Below are 19,763 nucleotides of genomic sequence, written 5' to 3' on the forward strand. Positions count from 1 at the left end.
GGACTAAGATTGAATTATACTACACCGGCTCAGATGCTCGTCAGATGTGGCAGGGCTTGAAAAATATTACAGGCTACAAAGGGAAACCCAGACGCAAGCTGCCAAGTGACGCGAGCCTACCAGACGAGCTAAATGCCTTTTATGCTCACTTCGAGGCCAGCAACACTGAAGCATGCATGAGTCCACCAGCTGTTCCGGACGACTGTGTGATCACGCTCTCCATAGCCGATATGAGCAACACCTTTAAACAGGTCAACATTCACAAAGCCGCGGGGCCAGACGGATTACCAGGACTTGTACTCAAAGCATGCGCGGACCAACGGGGCAAGTGACTTCACTGACATTTTCAACCTCTCACTGACCGAGTCTGTAATACCTACATGTTTCAAGTGGAACACCATAGTACCTGTGCCCAAGAAAGCGCAGGTAATCTGCCTAAATGATTACCGCCCTGTAGCATTCATGTTGGTAGCCATGAAGTGCTTTGAAAGGCTGGTCATGACTCACATCAACACCATCATGCCGGAAACCCTAGGCCCACTCCAATTCGCATACCACCATAACAGATCCACAGACGACGCAATCTCAATCGCACTCCACACTGCTCTTTCACACCTGGACAAAAGGAACACCTATGTGAAAATGCTGTTCATTGACTAAATGAACAGCTCAGCGTTCAACACCATAGTGCCCACAAAGCTCATCACTAAGCTAAGGACCCTGGGACTAAACACCTCCCTCTGCATCCGGATCCTGGACTTCCTGACAGGCCGCCCCCCAGTTGTAAGGGTATGCAACAACACATCTACTATGCAGGAAACAACACTCTCTGCTACCACACGGCATGCGGTACCGGAGTGCCAAGTCTAGGGCATAAAGGCTCCTTAACAGCTTCTACCCACCCCCAAGCCATAAGATGGCTGAACAATTCATCAAATGGCCACCCAAACTATTTACATTGATCCCCACCCCTTTGTTTTCACACTGCTGCTACTCGCTGTTTATTATCTATACATAGTCACTTTACAAATGACCTTGACTAACCTGTACCCTGCACCTTGATTCGGTAACTCGTTATTGTTATGCAATTTTCTTCTGTTACTTTTTTCCCCCATAATTTTTCCTCTCATTAGTTTATTGAGTAAATATTTTCTTAACTCTATTTCTTGAACTGCATTGTTGGTTAAGGGCTTGTAAGTAAGCATTTCACGGTAAGGTCTACACCTGTTGTATTCAGCGCATGTGACGTTGAAATGTTGATTTGTTTGCAGTGTGAGCGAGAGAGGCAGGCCAGTACCTGTTTGGCATTGAGGAAGAGGAAGGTCTTGCCAGTGAAAAGTTCTTTACGTTCTGGCCTCTCTGTCAGGTCCACCTCATCCTTATTCAGACTGGGCTCGTCTATCTCTGGGAAGAAACTATTAACACACACAAACAATCCTTCAATAACATTGAAGGGATAGTGAGCGATTTGGGCAATTTAAAAAAAACAATTTAATCCATTTCAGAATAAGGCTGTAACATAACAAAATGTGGAAATGCACTGTAGGTCTATAAAATGAGGCCTGGGTGAAGTGGCAGCTATTGTGTGGTTTGTGGAGGTGAGCAGCAGCCTTGTGTGTGGTGTCTCTTAGTACCTTTCAGCTTTTGGAGGTGGTTGTTTCTGTTGCAGGGCTTTGGTGAGCTCAGTGAAAAACTCCTGCTTGACTATGGGCCGACAGCACAGCAACGCACAGATAGTCTGCATGGGGAGAGAGCACATTCTGTATGTACAGATGAATTCACACACACACACACACACACACAGTTTGTGGTCATGTGCTGACCTTAATGGTGACTTTAACAGTGGGCATGACCAGGTGAGTGCAGTCCTGTGTCCAGGTGTTGGTCAGCCGGCCACCCAGAAGCTGCAGGGTCTGAGACAGAGAGACCTTCCCTTCATTATCAACACAGGACGAGCACACTACCACAGTTACCTGCTGCACACTGGAGAGAGAGAGACATTTCAAAATTTACATTTCTAATTTGTTTCCATCAAAATTCTTATCATTGCGTAAATGTGGGTGCACACCTGAATTTGCTGTGAAAGACCCCAAATGTCACTCTGTCCCCTGCCGTCAGGCTGCGAGGGGTGTCCCCTGACAGACGCTCCTCGTTAACAAACGTGCCATACTTAGAACTGTCCTTCAGGGTCAGGGCCTGGCACACAACACAATAACAGTCTGTTGGTTACATCTACTTTATGAAAAACTCTCTTAACCAAACAATACAAGACGTGGATTTTGATATCCCTAAAAACAAGTGTCTCCTTATGTAACACATGTACAACATTAGGCAAAAAACCCAGCTCTGTCTACAAGACAAGATTCATGCTGGCTAGTTAGGATGGTGAACAGTACGAGAGCACCTTCTACTGCAAGGGAGACATGACAGCATTTGATGGACTAGGGACAGAATGTAGGCCTGCTCACATTCTGCCTATATATTTTTCTGTGAAGTATTTAGGAGTTGTAGGGTAGTGCTCTGGTTAAGCGGGTGTGTTGGGTTTGTGTGTGTGATTAAAAATACAGTTATTACTAATAAAGAATATCCCCCGTCTCTCTCACCTGATCTGTAGCAGTGAGGTGAGCATGAGCCCGGCTGATGGACTGGTCATTGGGCAGGATGACCTCACAGTTTTTACGCCCCACCACATACTCCTTCTCTGGCAGGAGGTAGTGGGTGACACCTGGGACAGGACATGTCATGAGATTGAATAATAAGAAAAGTAATGTTCTTATTCAAAACAACTGGAGGATGATTAAGGGCTTAATCATCATATGTTATGCGTTAGATAGAAGATTACCAACTGCAACAGTGTAGGACTGCACGTTAGCTTGCTAGCCAGATGTAACTTAGATGAATTGTGTCATAGCAATAATACTAGCTAGTTAGATGGCTAGCTATCCAAACCATTTTTAGTAGTTACTGTAGCAGGTTTGATTCTCATCTTCTAAGCGCATATTCTGATACTCCAAAATACACTGAGAAACATAGCTAGCTAACATGTAGAACGAGCTGTCAAATGTAGCTAGCTAATGTTGTTAGCTGGTGGGTTGGTCATCCGCTATGGCTAAGATAGCTAACGTTACTGTAGCTAACTAGAGCTGGGCAAAACAAAAGTTACCTCCGGATTCTAAAGGGTTCAGTGTCCACATGTTATAATACACCACGAGCTATGGAACGAACACCCGAACATGTGCTCTTCTCTGTCAATAACTAGCTAGGTATACATCTACAAATAGTAAAATATCTAATGCGAGTTGCGTACAGTCAGCGCGAAAGTCCACATCAACTTCCTATCAAAATAAGAGTCCCAACTGTGGGCATTGACATGGTGCTGCTACTTATCAACTGAATCCAGTATAATTTTGTAATATGTAGTCCCCCATACAGTGATGCCTGTCAATGGTTCGTGAGAATATGTGCACAAAACAGAAAAGCCCATGTCTAACTGTGCTTTAAATGTGATTTATGTAGTGACAATATCAGTGAGGTGTATTCATGGATGCCAAGGGAAGTAAGGCTTCCCCCAAAAATGTAAAGAAAAAAACACAATTATTTATCTTTCTATCACACCAAAGCATATGAGCAAGAGAAACAGCGCCCCTCTGTCTCTGTATGTGTAGGCCATCTAACTGATGTTGTCTGATCGAAAATAGTATGTCATCATTGTCGCCCGTATGGCCTCCCTTGATAAAAAAAAAAAAAGTATACAATAATAGCCCATGTTGAGCTAACTGAGTGAGCTCAACTGTGAATGGTGTCAAGGGAAGCCAGTTTGGATTTGGCTTCACTCTAATCATATCACATGGAGAACAATACCTAATTGGTCTTGTCTACACTTGACACTTACATGTCACTTCCGCTATCAGACTACGAAGCTCGCATTGTACGGGTTTCCCCTCAGTCTTGATGAAATCAGGCTACTGAAAGTGCATACAGTGGGGGACTTCAGCACTCAGCATTCCTCCCACAAGTCTCCAGAAAACTTGTGTTTTGGGACAGAGGCACCTTTTCATTATAACGTTGGAGGAAATACATTCCTAGTGTACCTAGCTGGCCTCAAATGCTAGCCAGCTAGTTAATATTAAGAAAATACATTTTTGGGGGGCTAGAGTTATGCTAACTAATTTGCAATCCCCTTAGCGTTGCTTGCTATCGTGCTTGCTAGCTACAGAGGTTAGCTGGCTACTTAGCTACAATAGTTAGCTACTGCCATCAGTTGTTGTTGTGTTAGGATGTGTTCGTAAATTCACTCTGGCTATCTACTCCGATTTCAGTTCCCTCTCATCTGAGTGTGTCATAGCACAGAATAATTGATGAATTTACCAATCCGCAACACCTGTTGAATATGACCGGTGTCAGTAGGCAATTTTTTAAAACTCAATTGTTGCCTGCAACACAGTTAGTCACCAACGCTCTAGACATCATGAAAACAGCCTAACCACTTCTACTAGGGCGAGTAAAATGGTCAGAGTGAGGTGTCTATCATTTGTGTGTGGAAGTGGCTAGCCAACTTTAGCCAGTTAGCTTGGGTGCTTGACTGCTGCTGTGAGGTCAGAATGCTCAGATCAACCCTACTCCTCAGCCAGAGTGTCCAGTGTGTGCTCTGAACGCTCACGCTCTGAAATTATAAATGGCTCATTTGACAAATTCCAATACTTTGAATTTATGAAGCACAGAGCGTACTCTGGCACTCCAGAATGAATTGACGAACACACCCTTTTTATCATATTTAGCCTATTCCACCATCTGTAGAATGCATACTGGCATTTGAATATAGTGTGGGAACGGACACAATGTGAACATGGTGGACACATTTAAATGTAAATGAAGAGTCATGACTTGTTGCGAATTGCATGATCAGAACTCCATTATCAGAATACAAAGCTGCATGAACTGTCAAGTGTAGACACGGCTATTGACAGAAACAACTTGAATTGTTGCATCTCATTGTGTTGTTGTCCTCCGGTGGCTATCTAGCTAAAATGGTCCCTTTTCTAAATTCGCCATGGATGGAGATAGGGATTTGGACCTGTGATTTTCCTTAATTCTCCGTACTGGCCAATAATTACGAAGGTGATTCTGATCCAGACATAAATTCATACATTGTGCCCTTGGCCTGAAAGCAAGGAAGTTCGATATGTAGCTAGCTAGAAGTAGAAGGCTAATGTTAACTAGCTAATATTGCGCATGAAAGGAAGTTAGGCTAGCAAGCATGCATTTTAGCCAGGAAGCCTAGAACAACAAAAAATAAAGGCGTGTACTGTATGACAGAATCATAGACCATTTCATCAACATGAAGAGAGGATTGCTGCATTATGTTTTTTCTACTTGCATGAATTGTCACGCCCTGGTCTAAGTATTTTGTGTTTTTCTTCATGTATTGGGTCAGGCCAGGGTGTGGCATGGGGTTTTTGTATTGTGGTGTGTTTTGTCTTGGGGTTTTGGTGTGCATGTATTGGGATTGTAGCTAGTGGGGTTATCTAGCAAAGTCTATGGCTGTCTGATTGGGAACCATATTTAGGCAGCCATATTCTTTGAGTTTGTCGTGGGTGATTGTCCTTAGTGTCCTTCTTCCTATCTTTGTTAGTTTTCACAAGTATAGGCTGTTTCGGTTTTCGTTTCGTTATTTACATTCTTTGTTTTGTAGTGTTTGTGTTACTTCGTGTTTACGTTTTTTCATTAAACATGGATCGCAATCTACACGCTGCATTTTGGTCCGACTCTCCTTCACACCTAGAAAACCGTAACATGAATACACACACACACACACACACACACACACACACACACACACACACACACATATATGTTTGGGGTTTTAGGCTGGGTTTCTGTACAGCACTTTGAGATATCAGCTGATGTACGAAGGGCTATATATATATTTTTTTTGATTTGCCCTTTAAGTTGTCACTGTATTAGACTAAGCAGAGGTGATTTGGTGATGTTGAAATGTTGCCAGAATAGTGGAGGAAGCTCCTGCTTTCATTGCGACTTGGGGTAACTTCCCAAAAGTTGTTTAGTAGTCTGAAAATGTCAGAAACTTTAACTTGCTTGACCATGCTGTAGGTCATGTAACTATGCTTTGTGGACTTCAGGTTGCTCTCTGTAGGTTTCAGGTAATGCAGACTGTGTTGAAGTAACAATGTTTATTACAGCAACATGGGTAGGCAAATGACAGGGATCGATAATCCAGAGTGGTGGGGCAAAGGTACAGGACGGCAGGCAGGCTCAGGGGTGGGCAGAGTGGTCAGGCAGGCGGGCTCGTCCCCTCACCCGGGCGCGAACCAGGGACCCTCTGCACACATCAATAACAGTCACCCTCGAAGCATCGTCACCCATCGCTCCACAGCGAAAAAGCCACGGCTCTAGCAGAGCAAAGGGGACCTACTACTTCAAGGTCTCAGAGCAAGTGACGTCACTGATTGAAACGCTATTTAGCGCGCACCGCTAACTAAGCTAGCCGTTTCACATCCGTTACACAGGCAAGGGTCAAAACCAGGAGGGCAAGAAAATGAGAGACTGGGAAAAGCAGGAGCTGAGACAAAACACTGGTTGACTTGACAAACAAGACGAACTGGCAACAAACAAACAGGTATAAATACAGAGGGGATAATGGGGAAGATGGGCCATTAGCTGTTGTGGCTGTGCCATTAGCTGTGCCATTAGCTGTTGTGGCTGTGCCATTAACTGTTGTGGCTGTGCCATTAGCTGTGCCATCACTGTGCCATTAGCTGTTGTGGCTGTGCCATTAGCTGTGCCATCACTGTGCCATTAGCTGTTGTGGCTGTGCCATTAGCTGTGCCATCACTGTGCCATTAGCAGTTGTGGCTGTGCCATTAGCTGTGCCATCACTGTGCCATTAGCTGTTGTGGCTGTGCCATTAGCTGTGCCATCACTGTGCCATTAGCTGTTGTGGCTGTGCCACTAGCTGTGCCATCACTGTGCCATTAGCTGTTGTGGCTATGCCATTAGCTGTGCTATCACTGTGCCATTAGCTGTTGTGGCTGTGCCATCTCTGTGCCATTAGCTGTTTTGGCTGTGTGAGTGGATTGTATTACAGTAATTATTTTTCTTTGCTGTGGTTCAGGCCTTGACTTGGGCAGGAGCTCACTGTAGCTGAGTACCAGCATCTCAAATGTTCTACTGCTTGGGCTCCTGTTCCTCTTATAGAATATAATCTCAAAAGTATCGTGGAGCTCCTGCACCTAAATATAAACAGTACCAGCACCCAAAATTATTACCGGAACCTATTTCAGTCCAAGTCAAGCACTGCCAGTGTTAATAACAGTCTATCTGCATTTGTTCATAAGAAACAGTGAGAAACACTATCAGTCAATCTGTTTTAAAAATGTCAAAAAAATAATTTTCTCATCTTCCCATTTATGAGTGGCAGAATTATGGCCCGATCCGAGTCACTAGCTTACTGGTGCTCTTCCATGCCGTCCCTAGGAGGGGTGCGTCACTTGAGTGGGTTGAGTCACTGACGTGGTCTTCCTGTCTGGGTTGGCGCCCCCCCTTGTGTTGTGCCGTGGTGGAGGTTTTTGTGGCCTATACTCGGCCTTGTCTCAAAATGGTAAATTGGTGGTTGAAGATATCCCTCTAGTGGTGTGGGGGCTGTGCTTTGGCAAAGTGGGTGGGGTTATATCCTGCCTGTTTGGCCCTGTCTGGGGGTATCATCGGATGGGGCCACAGTGTCTCCTGACCCCTCCTGTCTCAGCCTCCAGTATTTATGCTGCAGTAGTTTTTTTGTCGGGGGGCTAGGGTCAGTCTGTTATATCTGGAGTATTTCTCCTTTCTTACCTGGTGTCCTGTGTGAATTTAAGTATGCTCTCTCTAATTCTTTCTTTCTATCTCTCTGTCGGAGGACCTGAACCCTAGGACCATGCCTCAGGGCTACCTGGCATGAAGACTCCTTGTTGTCCCCAGTCCACCTGGCCGTGCTGCTGCTCCAGTTTCAACTGTTCTGCCTGCGGCAATGGAACCCTGACCTGTTCACCGGACGTGCTACCTGTCCCGGACGTGCTACCTGTCCCAGACCTGCTGTTTTCAACTCTCTAGAGACAGCAGGAGCGGTAGAGATGCTCCCAATGATCGGCTATGAAAAGCCAACTGACACTTACTCCTGAGGTGCTGACTTGTTGCACCCTCGACAACTACTGTGATTATTATTATTTGACCATGCTGGTCATTTATGAACATTTGAACATCTTGGCCATGTTCTGTTATAATCTTGTTGTGTCTTTGGCTATGCCGGATTAAGTGGTATGACATGCTATTCTATAAAATAATTTCTATGTAATTAATATTACCTGATTGAGCTAATCATGTAAATGTAATTAACTAGAGAGTCGGGGCACCACAAAATAATATTTATAGAGTTGTTATCTTCTGAATGAACTCTTAAAGACCTAGTAATATTTTACATCAATAGCAGTTGATATTAATCGTCACCTTAATTCAGTCTCATCTGAAAGTTGTAAATTCTTGGTTATCTTCACGAACCCTGGCTAACAAGTTGAATCAGCAATACAAAATTGGGTTTAATTATGTATTTACTAAATACCTAACTAATCACACAGAATTACATATACACAGAATTAATTATACCTTGATTACAAATGACGTCATAAAGGAAAACGTCCCTAGCGGGTGGAACAGATATGACAGCTGGTTACACAAAAGAAAAGGGCAGGGTTTGAGTGAAAGAGCGGGAAGACTGAGGGACAAAGGAAGAAGCTGTGCTATTGTAAATACAGTATCTTATGCGTTCTAAATTACCGCCCATTTGGAAAAGGAAAATGCAATAAATATTTACTTTGAGCTGTGCTTCGGTAGGTTGGTGGTAGATGGAAGGCCGTGTTGCTCAACCGAAGTCCTTTGAAGAATGTCTCTGGTGGTCAATTGGATACGTTGCAGTAATGTCGTTGTGTGATAGACGGGATACTCTGTCTGTTCCTTCCTAACCCTCGTTTGCAGCTGCTGTTGCTAATTCAACGGCTAGGAAGTATCACTTCTGTAGTGAATAAGAGTTCAAATTTCATACCATTCGCAACCAAAGCTCACGCTGATGTTGGCTTCGTTCTGTAGTTATTATCTGAACCATTCTGACATCGGACCGTCGTCTTCACATCCTCGGAACAGGAGGTTACATTTTCGTCAAGGGCTTATATAGTGGAGGGAGAAAAGGGGTGTGTTTCATAGTTTACAACCTATGTATCTGTCCCCCCCCTAACTCTATAGGTCCATCTCTCACTCTCTTTATGATTATCCTTCTATGCATTGGACACACACACACACACACACCGTTATGACTTGTCTTCGTCATCTTCTCTTGTTTCCCTGCAGTGATTGTCCCTGTGCAAACAGTGTGGACTCACTCAGATAACAGTTGCCCCAGGAAGCAGTTATGAGACCATTTTTTTGGATCCCCCAAACTGGATGTAACATTTGGTTTCAGAGAGTTAAACCACTGGTGATCATGTGGCTTCAGAGAGTTAAACCACTGGTGATCATGTGGCTTCAGAGAGTTAAACCACTGGTGATCATGTTGCTTCAGAGAGTTAAACCACTGGTGATCTCTATCAATGTAGCTGTATAGTAACCATTAACCTATGCCATCACGGACAGCAGATGAGTGTTTGGTTTCTGTGCATGTGTGTGTGTTTGGTTTGCGTTTGTATATGTGTGTGTGCACCCTTGTGTGTTTATGAGGGAGGGAAAGTCATTGAGAGAAGGTGTCTGCAATATTTGAGGGACCATGTTGTAAGACCACATAATATGACCACTCAGTATACCAGACGTACTCCTATAGCTCCTTCCACCAGCCTCCTCTGCTATATAGAGTTGAAGTCGGAAGTTTACATACACTTAGGTTGGAGTTATTAAAACTCGTTTTTCAACCACTCCACACATTTCTTGTTAACACATATTTCTTTAGCAGATGCACTTTAATTTAGATTACGAGGAAGTCTTTTAATGGCTGCATTGTCCAACAATTGCTTTATGATGCAATTACATGAATACATTCATGCATATCAGTCATTATTATGTATAACAAGAGGTTCTATCACTTATGATGAGTCATTAAAGCCTGTGTTTTGGTAAAAAGCTGAGGGATGGGCCTGGAGAAATGTAACTACTTTCAAATTTAAAGCAAGGACTGACCATCCATGATATCAATATTATTGTTTTAACCATGTTTTGAGGCTGTACAGTGTTTGTTTACATTGACTTTGTTTACAAACATTGGAGTATAACAAGCCTATATTTTGGGTTAAGATGCTGTATGACAGTTGAACTAAGCCCTTGAGGCATTTAGAAGTTATATTCTTCAAGAACCAATGGCTATAATGTATATCATTAAGTCCTAAAATGGATGTAGTAACTAAGGATTGTAGCTTTAAAATGTGTTTGTGAGTATGGCATCACTGTGTTTCACTGACCTTTATAATGAATGTCATTAAATACCTTAGAAACATGCAGCCGTCTAATTATGTAGATATAGGCAATGTTATCCACACTATTTCAAAGTTTTGTTTTGTGCGTGTGTGAGTCAGAGTTTATCTTGTAATCTGTTGTTTATACACATTAATGCTCTTTCTTCTTGAAATTGTCTGCACTTACCACCTTGGGTGTCCTGATAACACTCACAAAACAACACACACACACACACACACACACACACACACACACACACACACACACACACACACACACACACACACACACACACACACACACACACACACACACACACACACACACACACACACACACAGGAGATATAGAGATCTATGGTGCAGCTGTGAAACCATATTGATATATTCTGTACTATCCTGGGTAAGCAGCATCTGATAGATATTCATATCGTCTGACATCAGAAAACCCACCCACCCAGTATACACTACTACCCACATCAGTTAAATTGACATCATTGTGATGTGCAATACATGTTTCCTAATGCTCTCAGAAGCATGTACAGAGTGGTGTAAAGCAGTTAAGTACAAATTCTTTAAAGTACTACTTAAGTAGTTTTGGAGGGCAAGCCAGACAAAATTAAATGGGCCTATTTATATAATGAATATGAATTCAGAAGACAGAAATGATTAAATATTAAAGTATTAGACCTCTCACTAAAGGCTTCAGTCATACAAAAGTTACACTTAAATCAGAACTGGTTCACTAGGAAATTAATAAGATTTGTTTTATACCTTTATTTAACTAGGCATGTCGGTTAAGAACAAATTCTTATTTTCAGTGACGGCTTAGGAGCAGTGGGTTAACTGCCTATTCAGGGGCAGAACGACAGATTTGTACCTTGTCAGCTCGGAGGATATGACCCTTGCAACCTTTCAGTTACTAGTCCAACCCTCTAACCACTAGGCTACCCTGTCTAACCCTATGTTAAAAAATGGCCTTTTCCCTTTATTCAGATTACAACCTTGCACTTTCAGTTATTTGAAAAGGAAATGATCTCCCAAATATTGTTATTTTTAAAACAAGGCATAGAAAGTCGGTTTCAATTTAAATGTAATCCACCAGAAAAATCAGAACAATAAATATTGTGGTTAAACTCAAATATACTAATAGATTTTCTTTTGTGTTTGTTTTTTTGAGAACGTGTTTAAAAAAAGTTGAATCCTTGCAAATGATATCATAAATAGGACTGGTGGAGTCACATGCAGCTATTATAAATATATAGAAATGCCTGCTCTACCCAAAATTACAAACAACGACAATTGTCATAAATAAAAAGGTATACCAGTTTCATTTAAGGACCCAAAAATTGACAGCTGTGCCATATAGATTGCAAAATAGTCGGGAAGAGATTTTCGACGTACCGATTCCATGGCACATGGTTTATGAACTGATACGCAAAACGACGGCGGATTCAAAACTTCACATTTTTTCATACAAAATTATTATACAAGATTCTTGCAACCAATATATGGGGGGATACAACCTTCCCAGCTCTGCAGATTTAGCTGCGAAGAGACAGAATCATTCGATCATTTTGTTTTGGTACTGTCCATATGTATCTTGTTTTTGGTCACATGTCCAGGAATGGCTGAAAAATTCAAACATTTACTTCCAGCTAACTCTGCAGATAGCACTACTGGGTGATCTGAAAAGTCATCATCAATCAATCCATAATATAATAATACTTTTAGCAAAAACTTTAATTTACAATCTGTGGAAATTATGAGAATAGAAAGGTTCAGAAACATCACAGCTCACTTGAAAAATATATGGCAAATAGAAATCCAATATGGATGGTGTTAAGAGATAGATGGGAGGGATTGAATGGCGCTGAAGGTTGGGAATAATAGCAACTAATAACAAGAAGATAACTAATGTAAAACATACTGTGTCCGTAAAACATATATTGGTTCAGAAATTTTGTGAAAGAAACAGATGGAGAGGTTGAGGTTAGCGGAAGGACAGGAGTAAAAACAAACAGAATATAACTATTGTAAAATAGACTGTGCCATAAAATGTATATAGTATGTATAAACTGGAAGTAGAAGCCTAAGTGTTGTTGTTCACTAGTGTACTCCAATTAGGGGAGGGTGGTAGGGTTAGAAAGTAATAAAGGAAAATATATATATATAAAGATGTGTATGTATATGTATTTATATGTATCTATGTATGTATATATTTATGTATGTGTATATGTATGTACAGTGTGTATGTGTATGTATGTAAACTCAGCAAAAACAACAAAAATGTCCTCGCACTGTCAACTGCGTTTATTTTCAGCAAATTTAATATGTGTAAATATTTGTATGAACATAACAAGATTCAACAACTGAGACATAAACTGAACAAGTTCCACAGACGTGACTAACATAAATTGAATGTGTGGCCATCAGCTGCATTAAGTACTGCAGTGCATCTCCTCCTCATGGACTGCACCAGGTTTGCCAGTTATTGCTGTGAGATGTTACCCCACTCTTCCACCAAGGCACCTGCAAGTTCCCAAACCTTTCTGGGGGGAATGGCCCTAGCCCGCACCCTCCGATCCAACAGGTCCCAGACGTGCTCAATGGGATTGAGTTATGGGCTCTTTGCTGGCCATGGCAGAACACTAACATTCCTGTCTTGCAGAAAATCATGCACAGAACGAGCAGTATGGCTGGTGGCATTGTCATGCTGGAAGGTCAAGTCAGGATGAACATTGAGATTGCCTGCAATGACAACAAGGTCAGTCCGATGATGCTGTGACACACCGCCCTTAGACCATGACGAACCCTCCACCTCTAAATCGATCCCGCTCCAGAGTACAGGCCTCGTTGTAACGTTCATTTCTTCAATGATAAATGCGAATCCGACCATCACCCCATGTGAGACAAAACCACGACTCGTCAATGAAGAGCATTTTTTGCCAGTCCTGTCTGGTCCAGCGACGGTGGGTTTGTACCCATAGGCGACGTTGTTGCCGGTGATGTCTGGTGAGGACCTGCCTTACAACAGGCCTACAAGCCCTCAGTCCAGCCTCTCTCAGCCTATTGCGGACAGTCTGAGCACTGATGGAGGGATTGTGCGTTCCTGGTGTAACTCGGGCAGTTGTTGTTGCCATCCTGTACCTGTCCCGCAGGTGTGATGTTCGGATGTACCGATCCTGTGCAGGTGTTGTTACACGTGGTCTGCCACTGCGAGGACGATGAGCTGTCCGTCCTGTCTCCCTGTAGCGCTGTCTTAGGCATCTCACAGTACAGACATCTGCAGTCCTCATGCCTCCTTACAGCATGCCTTAGGCATGTTCACGCAGAAGAGCAGGGACCATGGGCCTCTTTCTTTTGGTGTTTTTCAGAGTCAGTAGAAAGGCCTCTTTAGTGTCCTAAGTTTTCATAAATGAGACCTTAATTGCCTACCGTCTGTAAACTGCTAGTGTCTTAACGACCGTTCCACAGGTGCATGTTCATTAATTGTTTATGGTTCACTGAACAAGCATGGGTAACAGTGTTTAAACCTTTTACATTGAAGGGACGTTTCTTATGTTTATATGTGCATATATATTTGCAAAAAAATATATGGGGGATTGGAAGTGATGCAAACAATTACATTGATGGAAGCTACATTCTATCTGCAATATTAAAGCTGATCTACCCCCTTATAATTTATAGTTTTGACAACTTTTACTTATCTACATTTCATTCAAAAAATTATATCTCGAGTGTTGGAGTGTGCCCCTGGCTCTCCGTAAATTTAAAAAACGTTATTGTGCCGTTTGCTTAATATAAGCAATTTGAAATTATTCATGCTTTTTTTGATAGTTAAGTATATTTCTGCAATTAAATTTACTTTTGATACTTAATTAAGTATATTTGAAACGAAAAAATGGTTTACTTTTACTCAAGTAGTATTTTACCAGGTGACTTTTACTTGTCATTTTCTATTAAGGTATCTTTACTTTACTTTACTCAAGTATGACAATTGGGTATTTTTTCCACCACTGCATGTATGCATCACACACATGATGATATTACTCACTATCCTTAATCACATTAGCTGTTGCTTAGCAACTAGCACAAACTCTTAGTGTCTGGAAGTAATGTGGAAAGTCTTTAATTCCCAAACTAAGTCAAAGATATGATTATTAAAAGATCAAAATAGCCTGCCGAAGACTTCTCGCAATATCTCTGCATTCAGAGAGGGGTGAGTAAGGGAGAGAAGAGGGAGAGAGGGTGAGGGAGAAAAAGAGAACAACAGAGAGAGCAAGGGGGGAAGAGAGGAAGAAAGAGTGAGGGATGGAGGAAGACAGCTAGGGAGGAAGACAGCTAGGGAGGGAGGGGAAATGAGACAACGAGAGAGGAAAATATCTCAGTTTTACTGTCTCTGAGGTCTGATAATGACTGTCTCTGTGAGGTTTGATAATTACTGTCTCCGTGAGGTTTGATAATTACTGTCTCTGTGAGGTTTGATAATTACTGTCTCTGTGAGGTTTGATAATTACTGTCTCCGTGAGGTTTGATTAATTACAGTCTCCGTGAGGTTTGATAATTACTGTCTCTGTGAGGTGTGATAATTACTGTCTCCGTGAGGTTTGATAATTACTGTCTCTGTGAGGTTTGATAATTACTGTCTCCGTGAGGTTTGATAATTACTGTCTCCGTGAGTTTTGATAATTACTGTCTCTGTGAGGTTTGATAATTACTGTCTCTGTGAGGTGTGATAATTACTGTCTCTGTGAGGTGTGATAATTACTGTCTCCGTGAGGTGTGATAATTACTGTCTCCGTGAGGTTTGATAATTACTGTCTCTGTGAGGTTTGATAATTACTGTCTCTGTGAGGTGTGATAATTACTGTCTCCATGAGGTTTGATAATTACTGTCTCTGTGAGGTTTGATAATTACTGTCTCTGTGAGGTTTGATAATTACTGTCTCCGTGAGGTTTGATAATTACTGTCTCCGTGAGGTTTGATAATTACTGTCTCCGTGAGGTTTGATTAATTACAGTCTCCGTGAGGTTTGATAATTACTGTCTCTGTGAGGTTTGATAATTACTGTCTCCGTGAGGTTTGATAATTACTGTCCCCGTGAGGTTTGATAATTACTGTCTCCGTGAGGTGTGATAATTACTGTCTCCGTGAGGTTTGATAATTACTGTCTCCGTGAGGTTTGATAATTACTGTCTCTGTGAGATTTGATAATTTGATGTGGAGTTTTTGGAAGGCCAATCCACGTGCATCCTCTTAAATGTCAGCAGCCTCCACAGTTTGGACCACTTCCTATCTGTGGGACTGGGATGGACTGCTCTGACCATGGACCACTTCCTATCTGTGGGACTGGGATGGGCTGCTATGACCATGGACCACTTCCTATCTGTGGGACTGGGATGGGCTGCTATGGCCATGGACCACTTCCTATCTGTGGGACTGGGATGGGCTGCTATGACCATGGACCACTTCCTATCTGTGGGACTGGGATGGGCTGCTATGGCCATGGCTCATAACTGTACTAAGGTGCCATTATAATTAGCCTACTGTTCACTCCTGATTAGTGCACGTGGGATAACACAATCTTTGTGCAAGTGCATCAGTCCCAATTTAGATATCAACAGCGGATTTGGTATATCTGCGCCTGATATCTATATAATAGTTATAAACTATTGCAGATAGTAAAAGTCAACTGTACCCTCAGTGACCTGACAACCAGATACAATTCGCTGTACTGCCCAAAAAAAGGCACATTTGCATTTGTTTATGGACAAACCGTAGTGAACTGTAAATGGTTGTTTGCTTTGTGGGCAGAGTCTTTTGGCAGCCGCCAAACTGGAGGTGCACACCAATACTCTGACATCAAACGACATTAATCCTCACACCTCCGCAGTTCTCATTTGTTCAATGTTCTCTGTATACACAGTATACAGTATAAACACTGTGGCAACATGTTCCAATCAGTCAGGTTTAACCGTCTTTATTCACAGTAGATGCAATAGCAAAGATAATATAGATATATTTTTTTAACGAAATCTAAGCAGCCTAATACTACATTACATTGCCTGAATGTTGTCAATTGGTTATTTTAATCATGTTAATTAAGAGATTTAAACTAGAAATGTTTGTTTCATATTAACTTACAATATGTCCATGCTCGTCTATTCAAAACCTGGATCACTCTTTAGAATAAAGTCAAATCAAAGCTCATGAATAAAGCATTTTTTAAATTATTTACAAACAATACAAACCCTGATTATCTGACTCGACTGGCCTGTTAGTATCCAGGGTCTGTAGATGTGTGCCAGGCTCTGTAGGAATATGTCTGATATTTAGTTGACTTGATTACGCAGGAGAACAACCGAATATCAAACATATCACACAGCCCCTGGCCAAACAGGACCCCATGCAGCCATCCTGTCTTCTGTCTGAAAGGAGACAGATATGGGTGGGTTTTTAGGACAGATCATTTGTGTGCTGGTGTTAAGAGTTAGAGAGATGATGAAAAAAGAAACATCAGGAAAAGGTGAATTTGGACGTCAACATGAACAATTTATAAAATAAAAAATAAAAAAACTGTGGTATAAACTGGTTTAAGACATTTGATGTAAGTGCACATTTAACATGTTATTTAGTTGCATAGGGAGAGGACCAGACATGAATGGTATCCAGAGTTCCACCTACAGCAAAGTAACAGCAGAGGGAAGAGCCCTTTGTGGGGAGGGAGTGAAGGTGGGGTTGGTAGGGACAGATGAAAGACAGGAAACCAACTGATCCAACAGTCCTACAGAGCAAGAGAGAGAGAGAATCTTATACTTACAATGTTTTCTATGTCCTAATAGCGTAGTCCTCTTTATCTTGGTCCAGTGTATGTGTGTGTCATATCCATTGCCCATGTTCTGGGTTGTTGACATGAAGAGCAACAGCCATTCAATGCATGTCCCATTCACACATCTACTCTGGTCACAAAGGTGTTAGGTCTCAGCATGTGGGTGTGTAGGTTTGTGAAGTTTCCGTAAAGTATGTAAGTACAAGGCTATGTAATTTTTAAAGTGCTGGGGAATTTGAGAACATATGTGTGTGTGTAGCTGTGTGTCAGTGTGTGGTGGAGTTGTGGTCTGTGTGTAAGAGTTTGTGTGAGTTCCCTGTGGGACGAGGTATATATACACCCCTGTAGATTTGGGGGGCTCCACACACACCCATACATCATTAGGAGTGTATTGATTGCTGTGGCCTCGGGCTCTTCCTCCCTGCATTAGCTGGATCAATACATCAGACTTTCATCCAGCTGTGAGTTCACACACTCACACACCCACATGGTCATAGACTAAGGTCAAATAACTCCATGTTTGAATTTGTTCTTAGCTGTAACTATGGCTATAACGTCACTGTAACTATGGCTAGAATGTCACATACAGCCTTATAAGTGGACTATCTTTGTGAGTTTAGTAGATAGGAAAGTTGTTTGGATTGATTGTTGCTCCCTCCAGCAGTGGCCTTGTGGTGGGCCTACTGTGGATGGATGTACTGTAGACCAGATATAAATAACCTGTGTGTTCTCCTTACAGCCTTTTTCTTTATTTTCAACCACCCCCTGTCGTCAAGGAGCCCTGGTTGTCAAGGTGAACCTAGTCCTCATATTGACCTTAGTCATCAAGGTGACCTCTGGTTGTCAATGGAACCCCATGGTGGCTTGTGATGTCATCTGGTGAGATTCTGCAAGTGTGTCTGTGTATCTCACTCTGAATGCAGGTCAAGGGTCATCACTCTTGATGTGTGAAGGGCTCAATGAGAGCAGAGCAACACTACCACACCTTTAGTGGTAGAATGAGGGAGGAATCTGAAAAGGTCAAATCAACCAGTTCAACAAGGGGTTTGGTGTTGTGTCGTGTGAAGGGATTCACAGTCTTATTTCACAATCATCCAAATATTCTGTTTACTTCCCTTCTTTCAATCATGACCCTGCCTCAGATATGCCATCTACTGGGTTCCTGTAGGACAAAAAGGGTACAAAAGATATTATAAAGTAAATATGAACAACAAAAAATCTGACTGTTTTCCAGCGAAACAGACCAACAGAGGGTTATTAAAAAATGTATATGAGGCTCCAACTACATATACTTAAACTTATACATTATATAAAAAATGTTATCATACATTTACAATAGAATTTAAAGTCTAAATGAAGTCTTGTTCAGCTTTGCAGCATTATTAAGTCTAATAGCAATGATTCTATTTATCTGTTAAGGATTTGTCATCTGTTAATTTCTAATTCTATTTATCTGTTAAGGATTTGTCATCTGTTAATTTCTAATTCTATTTATCTGTTAAGGATTTGTCATCTGTTAATTTCTAATTCTATTTATCTGTTAAGGATTTGTCATCTGTTAATTTCTAATTCTATTTATCTGTTAAGGATTTGTCATCTGTTAATTTCTAATTCTATTTATCTGTTAAGGATTTGTCATCTGTTAATTTCTAATTCTATTTATCTGTTAAGGATTTGTCATCTGTTAATTTCTAATTCTATTTATCTGTTAAAGATTTGTCATCTGTTAATTTCTAATTCTATTTATCTGTTAAGGATTTGTCATCTGTTAATTTCTAATTCTATTTATCTGTTAAGGATTTGTCATCTGTTAATTTCTAATTCTATTTATCTGTTAAGGATTTGTCATCTGTTAATTTCTAATTCTATTTATCTGTTAAGGATTTGTCATCTGTTAATTTCTAATTCTATTTATCTGTTAAAGATTTGTCATCTGTTAATTTCTAATTCTATTTATCTGTTAAGGATTTGTCATCTGTTAATTTCTAATTCTATTTATCCTGTACTGTTAGAACATGTAGTACTTTCATATTAAACTGAAAGACTAAGAATCATTTAACGTCATGACTACCACCTTACATCATTTGACTTGACTACTTCCTCATTGCTTCGATTAAGGACAGATATTAGGCATATCAGGACATACTATATGTATTAGTGATGTTAGTGGGATGTTGGGCAGAGGTCCACTCCCCCATCCTATCCCTCCCTCCTCCCCCTTTCCCCACTCTCTCTGCTCTCCCTGTCCTACAGTTGCTGGGCGGTAACAGTGACCTTCTGAGTTTGCTGGAGCGGAATGATAGCTCCCTAATTGGCTAGGCCTAATTTAAGCCTGAAGGGAGCATTGTCATCTGTGGAGGGAGGTAGGGGGAATAGAAAGAGAGAAGGGGGAGGCAGAGGGGAAGAGATAGGAGGGAGAAAGGTGGAGAGGGGGACATTAAATGGATAG

General features: G+C 41.5%; 1 protein-coding gene across 1 annotated transcript in view; it reads right to left on the reverse strand.

Annotated features, from left to right (window-relative positions):
* The window catches only part of nbn (nibrin), a 19,672-nt gene extending 16,214 nt beyond the window's left edge, over positions 1-3,458 (reverse strand). The window contains exons 1-6 of the mRNA XM_031836955.1: positions 3,164-3,458; positions 2,604-2,725; positions 2,069-2,196; positions 1,824-1,983; positions 1,635-1,738; positions 1,298-1,415 (exon numbers count right to left, since the gene is read on the reverse strand). Coding sequence (XP_031692815.1) covers positions 1,298-1,415; positions 1,635-1,738; positions 1,824-1,983; positions 2,069-2,196; positions 2,604-2,725; positions 3,164-3,194 — 663 coding nt within the window. The 5' untranslated portion in view covers positions 3,195-3,458. The remainder of the gene's footprint in view (positions 1-1,297; positions 1,416-1,634; positions 1,739-1,823; positions 1,984-2,068; positions 2,197-2,603; positions 2,726-3,163) is intronic.
* Positions 3,459-19,763: the final 16,305 nt, after the last annotated feature.

The sequence above is a fragment of the Oncorhynchus kisutch genome, linkage group LG2 (assembly GCF_002021735.2).
Source record: "Oncorhynchus kisutch isolate 150728-3 linkage group LG2, Okis_V2, whole genome shotgun sequence".
Lineage (NCBI taxonomy): Eukaryota > Metazoa > Chordata > Actinopteri > Salmoniformes > Salmonidae > Oncorhynchus > Oncorhynchus kisutch.